At 40.1% G+C, this 16,008-nt stretch overlaps 1 protein-coding gene across 1 annotated transcript in view; it reads right to left on the minus strand.

The window, feature by feature from the left end:
• ITPR2 (inositol 1,4,5-trisphosphate receptor type 2) overlaps positions 1 to 16,008 on the minus strand; it is a 538,352-nt gene that overhangs the window by 389,190 nt on the left and 133,154 nt on the right. The window contains exon 10 of the mRNA XM_060113623.1: positions 9,623 to 9,667. Coding sequence (XP_059969606.1) covers positions 9,623 to 9,667 — 45 coding nt within the window. The remainder of the gene's footprint in view (positions 1 to 9,622; positions 9,668 to 16,008) is intronic.

The following is a 16,008-nucleotide window of genomic DNA, read 5'->3' on the forward strand; positions in this document are numbered from 1 at the left end:
AGTCTGGCCAGACAAATAAGTCGGGAAAGAAGGCTGCCTGGGTAACGTAACCACTTAGGCTCATGGAATATCAAGCACGGGAAGGATCTTTATAGATCATCTGTGAGCTAAAAAGACTTCTTCCAAATAAATCTCTGGCAGCAGCTAGTCTAGTGAAATACTATAACTTGGGATTTACTCCTGTGGGTCTTGAAAACATTAGTCTTTAATTATTCCCTACTGAAATTTAGACAGCCTTTGTACAGTTTTGTTTATTTCCTATATTTCAACTCTCACAGTGGGTTGGGAGAAAGAGTCTAAAGAAAGAGAAATAGCTGGAATGAGAAAGAAGGAATGAGGGAGGGAGAAAGAAAGGGAAATGAGTGTGGACACTAGAAGAAAAATAGTAGTGTACAAGAAAAATATGACACCAAAGGCAATTTCCATGAAAGAAATAATTGATAAACTGGTTTTCATGAAAACGGGTTTCTTCTGCTCTATGAAAGACACTCTCAAAAGAATGAGAAGAGGAACCACAGATTTGGAGAAAACTGTTGCAAAAGACATATTTGATAACGAACTGGTGTCCAAAATATACAAAGAACTCTTAAAATTCAATAATAATAAAACAAATAATCCAATTTTTAAATGGGCAAAAGACCTGAACAGACACCTCACCAAAGATGACATACAGGTGGTAAATATATACATGAAAAGATGCTCAACATCAAATGTCATTAGGGAATAGCAAATTCTCTAATGAGATATCACTCAAAACAAAGAGATACCATATACACCTAGTGAATGGCCAAAATCCTAAACACTGACAACACCAAATGCTGACGAGGATGTGGAGCAACATGAACTCCCATTCACTGCTGGTGGGAATGCAAAATGGTACAGCCACTGTGCAAGACAGTTCAGTGGTTTTACACAAAACAAAACACATTCCATACCATGTGATTCAGCAGTCATGCTCCTTGTTATTTACCCAAATGAACTGAAAAGCTATATCCACACAAAAACTTGCACAGCAGCTTTATTCATAACTACCAAAACTTAGAAGCAACCAAGAAATCTTTCAGTAGGTGAGTAGGTAAATAAACTGTAGGACATCCAAACAATGGAATGCTATTCAGCACTAAAAATAAATGAGCCATCAAGTTATGAAAAGACACAAAGAAACCTTAAATGCATCTTGAAAGAAGCCAATGTGAAAAAGCTACATACTGTGTGATTCCAAATATGATTTTTGGAAAAAGCAAAATTATGGACACAATAAAAATATACTGTGAATATACTGCCAGGGATTGGGGGAGGGAGGGATGAATAGGAAAAACACAGAGGATTTTAAAGGCAGTGTAACTATTCGTTATGATCCTATAATGGTGGATACATATCATTATACTTTTGTCAAACTGATAGAATGTACAACACTGAGAGAGAACCCTAATGTAAACTCTGAACTTTGGGTGATAATGATGTGTCAAGGCAGGTTTACCAGTGTAACAAATGTACCCCCCTGGTGCGGAATGTTGACAGTAGGCTGTACTTGTGTGCTGGCAGCAGTATGTGGGAACCCCCTGTACCTTCCACTGGATTTTGCTATGGATCTAAAACTCTCTTTAAAAAGTGTCTATTAAAAAAAATAGTCTGAGAGAAAATATTTGTAAATTATATATCTGATAAGGGACTTGTATCCAGAATATATAAAGAACAATTACAACTGAATAGCTGTAAAGACAAATAACCCAATTAAAAATTGAGAAGGGACTTTGCTGGTGGCACAGTGGTTAAGAATCTGCCTGCCAATGCAGGGAACACTGGTTTGATCCCTGGTCCGGGAAGATCCCCCACATGCCGCGGAGCAACGAATCCTATGTGCCACCACTACTGAGCCTGCGCTCTAGAGCCCAAGAACCACAACTACAGAGCCTGCGTGCCACAACTACAGAGGCTGCGTGCCACAACTACTGAAGCCCGTGCACCTACAGCCCGTGCTCCGCAACAAGAGAAGCCACCTCAATGAGAAGCCCGTGCACCACGACGAAGAGTAGCCCCCACTCGCCGCAACTAGAGAAAGCCCACGCACAGCAACAAAGACCCAACACAGCCATAAATAAATAAGTAAATAAATAGATAAATAAATAAATAAATAAATAAAAATTGAGGCAAGGACGTGATGACATTTCTCCATAGAAGACATACAAATGGCCAAGAAGCACATGCAAAGGTGCTCAATATCATTACTAATTAGGAAAATGTACTAGGATGATTATAGTCAAAGACACAGACAATAACAAGCGTTAAGATGTGGAGAAATTGTAACACTCGTATATTGCTAGAGGAACACAAAATGGTATAGTCACTTAGGAAGAGTTGGGCAGTTCCTCAAAATGTTAAACATATAACCAGCAATTCTAATTCTAGGTATCTACCCAAGAGAAATGAAAGTATATGACCCCACAGAGACTTGCACTGAATGTTCACAGCAGCTTTACTTATAAAAGCCAGAAAGTAGAAATAACCATCATCCAAACGATGGATAAACAAAATGTGGTACATGCACCAAATGGAATATTATTTGGCCATGAAAGGAATGAAGTATAGATACATGGTACAACCTGCATGCACCTTGAAAATGTTATGCTAAGTGAAAGAAGCCATGAAAGAAAGGCCATATATTGCATGATTCCACCTATGAAATGTCCAGAAAAGGCAAATTCATAGAGACAGTACATCCAGGTTGCCAGGAGCTTCTAGTGGATACACGCTTTCTTTTGGGCATGGTAAAAATGTTCTCAAATTAGATAGTGGGTATGGTTTTACAACTCTGTGAATATACTAAAAACCACTGATCTGTAATTCTAAACATGAGAATTCTTATGGTATGTGAATTATATCTCAATAAAGCTACTGAAGGAAGGGAGGAAAGAAAAGAAAAGAGAGGGGGGAGGGAGGAAAGATGGGAGAGACGGGGAGAGAGAGGGGGAGGGAGGGAAGGAACAAACGAGTGAACAAACTCACTAAAACAATGAAAGAAAAGTGTATCGTTGCGTTGATCTCTGCCATGCAGCTCAACATGAAAATCCAGGTGTTATACTAAGATTTGGATAGCAAAGGAGCAGTTTTCCATGGAGGCTCTGAAATGTCATGGTGACACAGGAATCACACTTCTGCCTGACCCCGAATAAATGAGTCAAGAAGGTCTTAAGAAGATCTACACAATCTTCCTACGTGTCTACGCCCAGTAGAATACCACGTACAACTATGAACTCCTTCCCAGTGGTAAAAATGGTGGTGACGTCTGAAATTGAAGATAATAGTCACTCTATGAGGAAGAAGGCAGAGAAAGAGGAAAGGGGAGATTTAAGAAGAGGAAGTGCTCATTCTGAAAGAAAGAAAAGGAAGTGTGTTGTTTATTACATCTTAACATGAAAACTTGGGGAGAAAGAGACGAGGAGAGCTACCGTCACAGAGAAATATTATGAAAGAGGTCTTTTTCTGGGTTTGGCAAGGCTATTGCGGCCAAAAGAAAGAACCACCAACATAATGAGTGTTATTAATACATGTGAGGGGAGATTGCCTCAGAATGTAAGAATGCAGAAATAATGGACGAGATCAGTCAGCTGTAGAAAAAAACTCAAAGGATTTTTGTGACTATGGAGGCACAGAGATTTGAGCACAAGTAGTTTAAATGGAGTATTCGAAGGGCACAATTAAAATATGATTTTAGCTAAGGAAAATAAAATCTAATCAATCACGTTGAACCATATTTGAAGAAAGGCTTTATTAAGGGAAGATAAGCATGTAACCTAAACAAATGGAGAGTCAATGAACAAGAATTTGACAGTTTCTCTCACCGCAGGCTAGGGTAGATGAAACAAATTAGTATTCCAGTTTTCCTGGAGGAATTCCATATCCCTGAAAGGCATGTGTGTCATCTAATTTCCTGAGCTCTCCATGCCAAACTTCTAATCATAATTTAGCTTTTGATACAGACTTTCCTTCAGAGAAAATGCACTAACTGACCCAAGGATTTAGATCTACTTAGCAACTGACAGTTGGCACTGTGTTTTATACATCAGTCATTTGTGAATTCATTTAGTGGAATCAATCCTCCTGTATGTACTGTCCTTTTCCCCCTTTTGAAAGGCTAATAAAATGAATTTTCTAGACTTATAAAAGGAGAGCAGATTCAGGTTGCAAGAGATTGCCCTCCTACCCCATCCCCCTTGGTAATATCTCCCTGTGGGAGATATAGTCAAAGACCTCTCTATTTTGACACTCTTACAGTGAACAATAAAAATCTTTTCCATAGAGAAACCTCACTTATTAGGGCTAGCTAAAAGAGGTCACTCTAAGTTGCTCATACAATTTAAGACCTGTGGTTTAATTTTAATTACCTAGGATAAGTGGAATGGACTCCCAAATAATTTGCTTAGGTCTTTGAGGAAAAAAGCTTTAATGAATAGATAAGTTCCATTTATAAATAGCATAACAATTGTTTAGGTGTGAATAAGAGCTTCTAACACATTTAGAAGTTTTTTAAAACAGTGCTATAGTCTTAAGCATTCTGCTATTAATCTCTTGTACTCTGTTAATTTGCTTAACAAGCTGTCATAGCAGTTTGACAGCAAACTTCAAGCCAGCCCCTTGGAATTTTTTAAATAATGAAATATGAATAATGAGTTATAAGTATACAGTTTTTAAATAAATGGATCAAGCTTCAAAGTCAAGAAAATTAATATTATATTTCTACAATATGAAGGCAGTTTTGTTCAAAATTCTGTGCTTGTGGCTTTTGTTTACGAACCTACATCTCTATTTAAGTAAGAAAAAAGACCCCTAAACACTAGTTCTCTGCAGAGAATTACAGAAGCACACTGCCCTCCCTCTTTGCATCATGAAAAGACATTAAGGTACAACAGAGCTTAAACAGGTGTTAAATTTAACAGCATCTCAGTCTCCAAAACACTCTCAAGTTAGGGAATGCAGGGCTGCAGAATGTTAACCTAGTCTGCTGGGCTTTTAGAAAACTAGCATTTTCACTTGGAAGGAAAGGCACACAGCCTCGCAGATTATACAAATTGAAAATCCTGTATGAGAAGCCAGAGGATGCTAATGGCTTGCCAGCTTCTCTAGCTCCTGGGGGCCCTGCCTGCGGCGCACAGCAGGGAGCCTCCTGTTACACCTTCTCTGTTGCCTCATTTGTGAGTCATCGCATTTTCAGCAGAGACATCACGTAGCAATTCTGCTGTGAAGAGCCAGAGACATTCGGTAAGAAACAATGTCTGCGTTTTCAGGGCCGATTCAGACCTGTGGCCACGGCAGCATAACAATGTGTAGGCATCTGTGCTTTGGTCCAGACCCTCTGGGGTTCTCACTGTAGACTTTATGGAACAGACACAACCCGGCCATTTAAAGCTGCAAACACTTCTCTTGCTACGGTTCCTTGACAATCGGGTGCTCTCAAACTAATTCCCAATATGACCCTTTTTTCTTTCTTTTCCTTATCATCTTACCACTGATGAATACATAGTAAAACTCAAAGAAATTTGTGGGTCTTCTTTCAGAATCTGGTACCCTCCCCCAAAAGAAAAATTCTACAGAATAGAATTTTCAAGTCTATTTCAGCAAAGTTTCATGCTTCCTAGAACATTTCTGTTTAATGTATGTTTTTGCACAAAGACGGATGGTTCTCAAAGGGAGAGAGTTTGGCTCGCCAGAGACATTTGGCAATTCCCAGAAACACTTTTAGTCGCCACAACTTGGGCGGGGGATGGGGGATGGAGAAGAGGGAGACCACTCCTGGTCTCTAGTGAGTAAAGTCCAGAGATGCTGCTAAACATCCTACAATGCAGAGAACAGCCCGACCACAACCAAGAGTGATCTGGCCCAAATATCAATATATCAGTATTGCTGAGGCTGAGGATCCGCAGCACAGACAAAAGACATTCCCTGGAAAAATCAGATCACATTCCACATAAATAAGGTAATGTTAAAATGGGTGGTGTTATTCCAGAAAAATCTCCTTCAAAGAGCCATTTGAAAAGATGCCGGTTTTCACGGAGAAAAAACTAACGACTTTCAGGTTCCCAGCTGGGCTTGATACAGTTCCAATATTTACAGGGTCCCTGTGGATGCTGTACATTTGTAAGATTGGAAATAATAGGCTTCTTTGTAGAATAAATACAGCTATTTGGGTCTTAATGGGAGCGCTGACACACTCCGCCTCATTTCAGCAGCACTATCCATTAACCTCTGAAACTTCAAAAGTGGAGGGCCACATTTGATAAAGGTTTCTACATTACAGGAAAAAAAATTAACTGGATATTTAATAGACAACATGGGGAAAATTAGGAAAGAAAATAATTAGCAGGTCACAGGGAACTCAGTGTTACTAGAACCCAGATCTGAGGTGAGATAGCATTGTTTTGGGAAACTGATTTCATTTTTCACAGGCTACACTCTAAACGCTCCTGTTTTCTTTTTTTTTTTTTTTTGCAGTACGCGGGCCTCTCACTGTTGTGGTCTCTCCCGTTGCGGAGCACAGGCTCCGGACGCGCAGGCTCAGCGGCCATGGCTCACGGGCCCAGCCGCTCCGCGGCATGTGGGATCTTCCCGGACCGGGGCACGAACCCGTGTCTCCTGCATCGGCAGGCGGACTCTCAACCACTGCGCCACCAGGGAAGCCCTGTTTTCTTTTTTAGACAGAAACAGCATTATTGCTAGATGGTAAACGGTGTATAAAATGAGAAGCCATATTGTTAGCTTTACTGTTCCATATTCTCAGTTTTATTTACTTTCAAGCGAGGGGTTTTAGAGGGAATGAAATCAGATGTCTCCAGTTGGATGTGTCTCTGAGATGACAGATGAGATCCAGTCATAAAACTCTACAGCAAAAGCAAGCCCACCTATGTTGTATGCAATTAAAGTATTGCTAGTAACACTGCTTAAACAGAGGAGTGCTCTTTCTCACCTACAGAGGAGGATAAAGAAACTGTACTTGAGAATAAAAGGAGAAAAATTCAGCAAGTCTAACCAAAAGCTTGATGAACACAGAGGGTAAACTTCACCGTGGATTTACTACTTATTTATATGCTCTGTGCTGCTCCATAAACCTTCATTCACTGTATTCTCCCACTCAGCTCTGCCCAGAATCATCAGTAGCATCTCCAAATGGTACGTAGCCAAAAGTAGATGAGCCAGAGATTTAATTCAATTGCACAATTTGAAGCTTTGATATGATGACCTTTTAATAGAAACAACTTACATTTTTAGCCTACTAACATCTTTTATTCAGAGAGTTTTCCATTTGTCTGCTGGCATTTTATCCCCATGGCATGCAGGTGAGAGATGTAGGGCAAACATCCCCATCCTATCAGACAGGTGAAGAAAATGAGTCTCAGGAAAGCTATCTGACTGGTCCAAGGCTACACAAGGTCATGGTGGTGCTACAGTAGAGCTCCGCTGTCTCTACAGCATGCTCAAGAAGTCACATAGAATGTCACAGAAATAAACCTGGACAAAGAGAAAAGCAGTCCCCGACATCCGACAGCTGGCCTGGTGTATGAGCTGACCTGACACTCCAGCTGGGCCATGGTGTTCTCCTAGTGAATATGGACAATTTCACAAAACAGCAACACCAGACAAGGTCACTTCATGACTGGAATGGATCAAGACAAAACACCACCACTCCCTAACCATATCTGAACACCGACAGACTGTGAACGGTGTTCAAGCCACAAAAAATGACAATCCCGCTCCTCTCCTCTAGCGAATATGAGCGACTGCTGCTTCTTTAGCAATTACAGACCTAGCCTGCCCTACCCACAGATAAAATGTATTAAGATACCTCCTCTTCCTAACAGCATTCCCATCCACAGCAAAGCCCCACTTCTTTAAATCTTCCCCAAAATCAATCGCACAAGCCCAATTCCTATAAGACGTTTTTTCTAACACCTTCTTACTGAGAAGCAGCACGGTTCCCCATAGTGTGCGTGCAGTGAGTTATAAACACCACTTGTATGGGTATTTTCCTGGTGGTCCGGTCTCTGGCTGGAAACCACTGAGACCATCGACAAGCTTATAGGAAGAACCAAAGAAACTATGATTCACGCTTTGCTTTTTAAACATGGCTACTGATAGCATTTTCCTAAATCATAGGACGGTAAGGACCCAACCATCCTGGTGCAGCTCTTTGAAAACCAGGGGGAGAAAAGCCCACACAGGCGGATAAAATTGAATCATAAATAAAAGATCCAATGGATCTAACAAACCTACTTCTATATTTAAAGACATTTTGACACAAATTAAAGTTTTCACTGGGTCAGTGACCTGATACTTCGCTTATTTCTATTGTAAACATGATAATCATATGGAGAGAGGAGTCACACAGGGTTGACTCAGGTCCAGAAATTCTTATTTGATCCATCTGCCCCATAGCCTCCTAAAACGTAAATCTGTGCGCCAATGTAAAACAGTAGTCATTTTAATGAAACATTCCAACTGTTTCTATCAAAGAGCGGAATTTGGGGTGAGGCAGTCATAATACCTACCCATTCCAAAAGGGATGGCAAAATTCCTAACAAAACTGTATTATAGACTGTGTCTATTTTATATCAAAATATCTGGCTAAATTGCTTTTAAAGAAATCCAGCCCTGCTGAGAGTCACACACAGAAAAGGCAGTAGACACCATGGGGCAGTGGACAGTAGCTGCAGGAGTAATCAAAAATATTGATATAACAACAATAATAAAAATGATTGATAATAGGAAACACCAAAAAAAAAAAAAATAGGAAACACCAAATGATAATAGCAAACACCAAAAAAAAAAAAAAAAAAATCCAGTGCATCGTCCAGGCTTTATTTGGATCACATCAAAATATCCTGAATTTCTGAATTTTTTAATAAGTTTCACGTGTACAGCATTAACAATTCGACATCTTATATACTACAAAGTGGTCACCACCACAAGTCTAGTTGCCATCTATCACCATACAGTTTCACCCATAACCCACCCCCATCCCCACTGGTAACTCCCTTCCCCTATGGATTTTTTATTGAATTAAATCATGTTGTCATTGTTAAGTCATATTCTTTCCAAATTATGATGAGATGAGCAGGATAAATAATAATAAGTATTTTTAATGAAAACTGGCTTTAAAATAAGACTACGAATTTTTTTTTGAGTAGCACACTGTAGATTATTAGAAATTAGAATTATCTAGTTACTGAACACTTCAATTTCTCCCCATAAATAGAAACCAAATTATCTTGAAATGAAAAGGATTGTTCTGTTGTCCTATTTTAATATTATGCCACAATTCCATTCCTCCTTCCTAATTTCTATGAACTTCTGAAAACTAAACCTAGACCCACCATACCTCCCAAATCCAGTTGACTTCAACGATCTATCATAAGTGGCCTCCAAGTTTCTGGAAATCTCCCTAAACACCCACTTCTGGTCATCTTCTTATAATCTAAGCCAAATCATCATTTACTTTTTATCTTTGATCCACAGCCTCTACTTGGAGAATCTCTCTCAGAGCCCTAGTCTTCAAATTTTCTACTAACTTTTCAATTTGTTCATATAAAATAAATTGTTCAATTTGTTCATATAAAACAATTCTACTCACCACATTTTTTCCTTCATTTTGGGCATCTCGATAATCAGGGTTAAGCTAAAAAACAAAAAACAAAGCTACTTTTGAATTGCTATTAAAAGCATATTAACAAGACAGTGATCTTTAATTCCAGTACACTATTGTACACTTAACTAAGTTTAACATAAAAAGAGGCTAGGAAAGAAATGGTTAGTAAATACCTTCAAACCCTAGTTGCAGGAGACAAGAGTTAAAATGCCAAATTTATGGCCTTTGTTTGTATCAAACAGTTGACATTTTTGAACAAGTGAGAGCTGACAGTCTCACCACCTCTTAAGAAGCATTCGAGAGAGTTCATTTTGCCCACCACAAAATCTGCTATTGACCAATAATGCAGACACCGATTTCTAAAAATAGACCAAAGGAAAGTTTTAACAATGATTCAAGATCATGCTCCACGTGCTATATACACAAAAGTCAAGCAAAAGAGGATCTATATATCAGCTATGTCAGCTAATGCATGAGGACTATTGAAACTAACAAACAAGAACACATGTCTCAAACAGATGGAGAGACAGAGAACAGTACGGAGGTTCCTTAAAAAACTAAAAATAGAACTACCATACGACCCAGCAATCCCACTACTGGGCATATACCCTGAGAAAACCATAATTCAAAAAGAGGTAATTCATAATACCACAATGTTCACTGCAGCTCTATTTACAACAGCCAGGACATGGAAGCAACCTAAGTGTCCATCGACAGATGAATGGATAAAGAAGATGTGGCACATATATACAATGGAATATTACTCAGCCATAAAAAGAAATGAAATTGAGTTATTTGTAGTGAGGTGGATGGACCTAGAGTCTGTCATACAGAGTGAAGTAAGTCAGAAAGAAAAACAAATATCGTAAGCTAACATACATATATGGAATCTAAAAGAAAAAAAAGGTTCTGAAGAACCTAGGGGCAAGACGGGAATAAAGACGCAGACAAAGAGAATGGACTTGAGGACACGGGGAGGGGGAAGGGTAAGCTGAGACGAAGTGAGAGAGTGGCATTGACATAAATAAACTACCAAATGTAAAATAGATAGTTAGTGGGAAGCAGCCACATAGCACAGGGAGATCAGTTCAGTGCTTTGTGATCACCTAGAGGGGTGGGATAGGGAGGATGGGAGGGAGACACAAGAGGGAGGGGATATGGGGATATATGTATACGTATAGCTGATTCACTTTGTTGTACAGCAGAAACTAACACAACAATGTAAAGCAATTATACTCCAATAAAGATGTTAAAAAAAAAAAGAACACATGTGTCTGGGTTGGACTGTGGAGTTTAGGGGTCATTGCAATGAGAAAGCATGAGATCTGGACATGCTGCCTGTTGGCCCACATATTTCCAGCTGCTTAGCATCCGTAACTCCTGATTTCCACCTGACTACACAGTTTCAAAAAGATGTCCTCGCTGATCACTTGTAAAGCATCTGGTTTAGAAGGTGTTTTCTCAAAATAACAAGTTGTCCAATTGAATGTAATCCTATTAATGTGAATCAGTTGGTGTATACAATACGCAACCCCAGGTAATTAAAGTCACCATTTAAGATGTAAGGCTGGGTGTCTTTCTCAGAATGACACTTGGCTAGTAGCTCTGAGGAATGCCCCTCCCAACTTATCACTAAATATTAATGACGGTACTGAAAATGATCAAAAACAAAGCAAAACACTCTCCATCTCATTGAAGACCAAGGTTGAAAACCATCTAAACCCCAAATCATCAATGAATTGACAGTAATTATAAAGCCGATAGTGCTGGGGGAGAGGCAATAACTCCCCAGTTGTCATCTCATGGCAAACCTCAACCTGACTTCAAGCTAGTGGCCAGGTGAACACAGTTCAGAAGATACTTGCTGCAGTTCCACTCTGTGTCCCTAACCCAGAGACCCCGAGTATTCACCAACCAAAGACCTATACAGAAGTGCTTCTCCATCACTGAGAAGCTGCTGTGAGATGGAGCAGAAAATTGTTTCCCCCATCCTCCCACCCACTGTCCACTACCTCTCTCTGTCTTCTCATGGCCAGAGAGATACAACAAAGCTCAGAAAGCAAATGGGCAGAAAGCGGAGGGAGCAGATGACGGCAGAGGGCTTTCTAAGCAGCGCTGTCTGAAGAAAGGGCGAGAAGAGAAAAAACTGTAGCTGCTGTGGGCTGGAATGACACTGTGTGATAAAGGAAAAATAGCAGAGGGGCCGGGGAGAGAAGCGACCTCAAGAGAGCCCAGGGAGGCAGACTGGACACCTGCTGGAACTGGCAAGTACATCAGGACCCTGCAGGCTGCCCTGCAGCTAAAGATTTTGCAAGAGAATTGAGAAAAAGAGAAATGGAACAAAAAGACCGTCCACTCAACCGTTCTGCTTCTGCACGGAGCTCACTTGTCTGAGGACAATCAGGGAGGAAAGCAGGAAAAAACAACACGGGACTGGTTAAAAAGTACGTTACAATGGGGGGGAATTCTTTCTCAGAGTCTTTCTGAACATTATCTATGGTATGATACAAAATAAATTTTCAGGAAATGGTTTGGCATATTCAAGAAAGTGCAAGTAAACATTGCCTCCATGTGAAGGCAGCAGAAGATGAACAGGAAAATATAATATAAAAATAATCAGATAAATAATATAATAATATAAGAAATAATCACAATATAAAAAGAAGTTAAATTGGGTTTCCCTGGTGGCGCAGTGATTTGAGAGTCCGCCTGCCAATGCAGGGGACGCGGGTTCGTGCCCCGGTCTGGGAAGATCCCACATGCCGCGGAGCAGCTGGGCCCGTGAGCCATGGCCGCTGAGCCTGCGTGTCCGGAGCCTGTACTCCGCAACGGGAGAGGCCACAGCAGTGAGAGGCCCGCGTACCGAGATAAAAAAAAAAAGAAGTTAAATTAAGGAGGATCTCAATAACAATGAGAACATAAATACAAAATTAAAGTCCATGTCGGCAGCAGGAACAAGCAGAGTTGACATGACTGGAAATGAGTGATGCAAAGGATAAAAATGGAACAGCTATCTTTCACCATAGAGGAGAAGTGCAAAGAAATGAAAATTAGGAAAAAGGACATGGTCACGGAGGACCAGAGAATGGGGTATCAACTAATGAGCAACCAGGATACTAGAAGGAAGAGAAAATCAGTGGAATACAAGCCATAATCACAGTTTATGGAAAATAAAGCTCTCCTCAGCTAAAGAAAGAACTGTGTCTGCAGAGGTAACCATATTCCAGGAAAATCAACTAAAACAGGCACATTCATTTGAGGATGATGGGAAAGGCGGGGGGAACAATGGTAGGGACATAAAATGGGGCCAGAAAGTAGGCTTAGACAAAAATGCATATCATGTAACAGGAGAATGGATGAACAAAATATGGCATATTCAAACAATGGAGTACTACTCAGCAATAAAATGATGGGCTGCTGATGTACACAACAAGGGTAGATCTCAAAAATATATACCATGGAATATTATTCAGCCATAAAAAAGAAGGAAATCCTGCCATTTGCAACAACATGGATCGACCTTGAGGGCGTCATGTTAAGTGAAATAAGTCAGCCAGAGATAGGGAAATACTGTATGATCTCAGTTATATGTGGAATCTAAAACAAACAAACAGAAAACAAACTTACAGAAACAGAGATCAGGTGTGTGGTTACCAGAGGCAGGGGTGGGAGTGGGAGAGATCTGTGAAGGGGGTCAAAAGGCACAAACTTCCAGTTATAAGAAAATAAGTCCTGGTAATGTGACGGCACATGGTGACTACATTTAATAATACTGAATTGCGGGCTTCCCTGGTGGCGCAGTGGTTGAGAGTCCACCTGCCGATGCAGGGGACATGAGTTCGTGCCCCGGTCTGGGAGGATCCCACATGCTGCGGAGCGGCTGGGCCCGTGGGCCATGGCCGCTGAGCCTGCACGTCCGGAGCCTGCGCTCCGCAGCGGGAGAGGCCACGGCAGTGAGAGGCCCGCGTACCGCAAAAAAATAAATAAATAATACTGAATTGCATACCTGAAAGTTGCTAAGAGAGTAGATCTTAAAAGTTCTCATCACAAGGAAAAATATGTATAACTGTGTGGTGATGGATGTTATCAAGATTTACTGTGGTAATCATGTCAATATAGATATATGTCATATATATATCTCAAGTCATTATGTTGTACACCTGAAACTAATATAATGTTATATGTCAATTACATCTCGATTTTAAAGTGAAAGAAGCCAGACATGGTATGACTCCATTTATATGAAATCTAAGAACAGACAAAACTAAACTGTGGTTAAACAAATAGTTAAACAAACCGGAAAGTGAGTGGGGGAATAAGGGAGAGGAGTGGCTGGAAGTCAGAACCAAGTCCAAGAGCCACTGGACAGCAGTCTTTCAATTTTCAGAGCAGACAGACAGTGGGGGTGGGGGAGGGATGATAAAACAGGAATCCGGTTACAAGTTGCCTGTTGGTGCTAGGCCAGCAATTGGGGAGATCTGAGGCTGAATTTTATTTTTCTATGGAGATGCGTACCTCAGGCTCCTTAAATTCCCTTGAATTATGAATAAATGAATCCGTTCCAAAACAGTATTATTCCTGCTTTTGGAATCCAACAGTGAAAGGTAGAAAGTGAAAAGACAGTGACTTAACTGGCCTCCTGTCTACTGATTAACCAAACTCAAAAAGACACACTTTTACTCAGTAGTAATGAAAGGTCAGCATAGTGCACAGAAGGGGTTTATTTAGCTCTTTTAGTCAAGGATGACTGTTTTAGGGAATTCCCTGGCAGTCCACTGGTTAGGAATTGGCGCTTTCACTGCCAGGGCCCAGGTTCTATCCCTTGTCAGGGAACTAAGATTCCCACATGCCATGTGGTGCAGCCAAATAAAAATAAAATAAAATGACTTTAAAAAATAAAGGATCACTGTGCTATATTCTTTTGTTTTCAGTTTGAAGAATTCAGACTTTTCTTTTTAAATTAAAAAATACATACTAAAATTATAGCTAAATTATATTCAAAAGATATGTAACATGTTTAACCAGGATATACCTATGGTCAAAGTTTTCATTCAGTAAGCATTTAGACTAGTTGGTTAAAGACACTGTAAAGTATATTAACTTCATGCTGGAAGCCATGACATATCCATAACTATAATGTGTACAGAAACAGGAACTAACGTACCTAAGTCAAACAGGAGTCATGTATGCCCTTTAAGACATAGGTCGTATTCCACCTTAAAGACAATGTTACTTTCTAAAATTGTCTTCACACATTTCACCCTTCTAGGATCACCCAGTTAGTTCCTGAGAGATGTGTGGGGAACCGGATTCCAGACTCTGGTCTGGAAGGAAATGCCATGGGCCTTAGGAAAGGTCGCCTAACCTCCATGGAACTCAGGGTCCTCATCTGTAAAAGAGAAAAGTCTATGACCAAAGCCTAATCATACTAATTACATGTCATTAAATTTTACATATTCATGTCTTTGGCAACAATACTAAAGACGGTGCCGATCAGTTAGATTTCGCCTCATCTTGTGTCTCACAGGCTGCACTGTGGCCTTTTTTATATAAAATTATTGCTTCAGGGACTTCCCTCGTGGTCCAGTGGTTAAGAATCTGCCTTCCAATGCAGGGGATGTGGGTTCGATCCCTGGTCGGGGAACTAAGATCCCACGTGCTGGGGGGCAACTAAGCCCGCGGGCCACAACTAGAGAGAAGCCCGGGCACCGCAATGAAAGATCCCGCGTGCCGCAACTAAGACCTGACGCAGCCAAATAGATAAATTTTTTTTAAATATTAAAAAATAAATAAAATTATTGCTTCAGTAAATTCATTAAAGTGATAATAATAATAATGAGAAGGAGGAGAAGAAGAACAGGGAGACGAGGAAGGAGAAAGAGGAGGAGGAAGCACCCAAACAAACCTATGGCTACATAAATCCACCAATATTAACCAAAGGCCAAGTAAATATACACTTTAATATATGTTTCAATTAGACTGCTGATTTCCTACTCTAACCATAATAAGCACAGTAATTAAGTAATTAGACTAAGGATGAATCCAAAAAATACATTCCTAAAGATGGGGAAAGAAAGACATAGTGATGTGGAGGTTCCTGAATCTTTTAGGGCTTTAAAGGAAATATTTCCTTATGTTAAAAAATAAATTATAAATCTGGCATTGGAGAGAGAGAGAGATCTAATATGCTACTCAATCATTTACTCAATAAATATTAATAGAACATCTATAATGGACAAAGCATGGTGGTATACGGTATTTTAGCAAAGACAAAGAGAATATGGTCCCTGACCACAAGACCTTACAATCTAGGAGGGAAGAGAAGACATAAATACAGTTAGCGGTAATACAAAATAGAATGTGACAAGAGA

The sequence above is a fragment of the Mesoplodon densirostris genome, chromosome 11, assembly GCF_025265405.1.
Source record: "Mesoplodon densirostris isolate mMesDen1 chromosome 11, mMesDen1 primary haplotype, whole genome shotgun sequence".
Taxonomy (NCBI): Eukaryota; Metazoa; Chordata; class Mammalia; order Artiodactyla; family Ziphiidae; genus Mesoplodon; species Mesoplodon densirostris.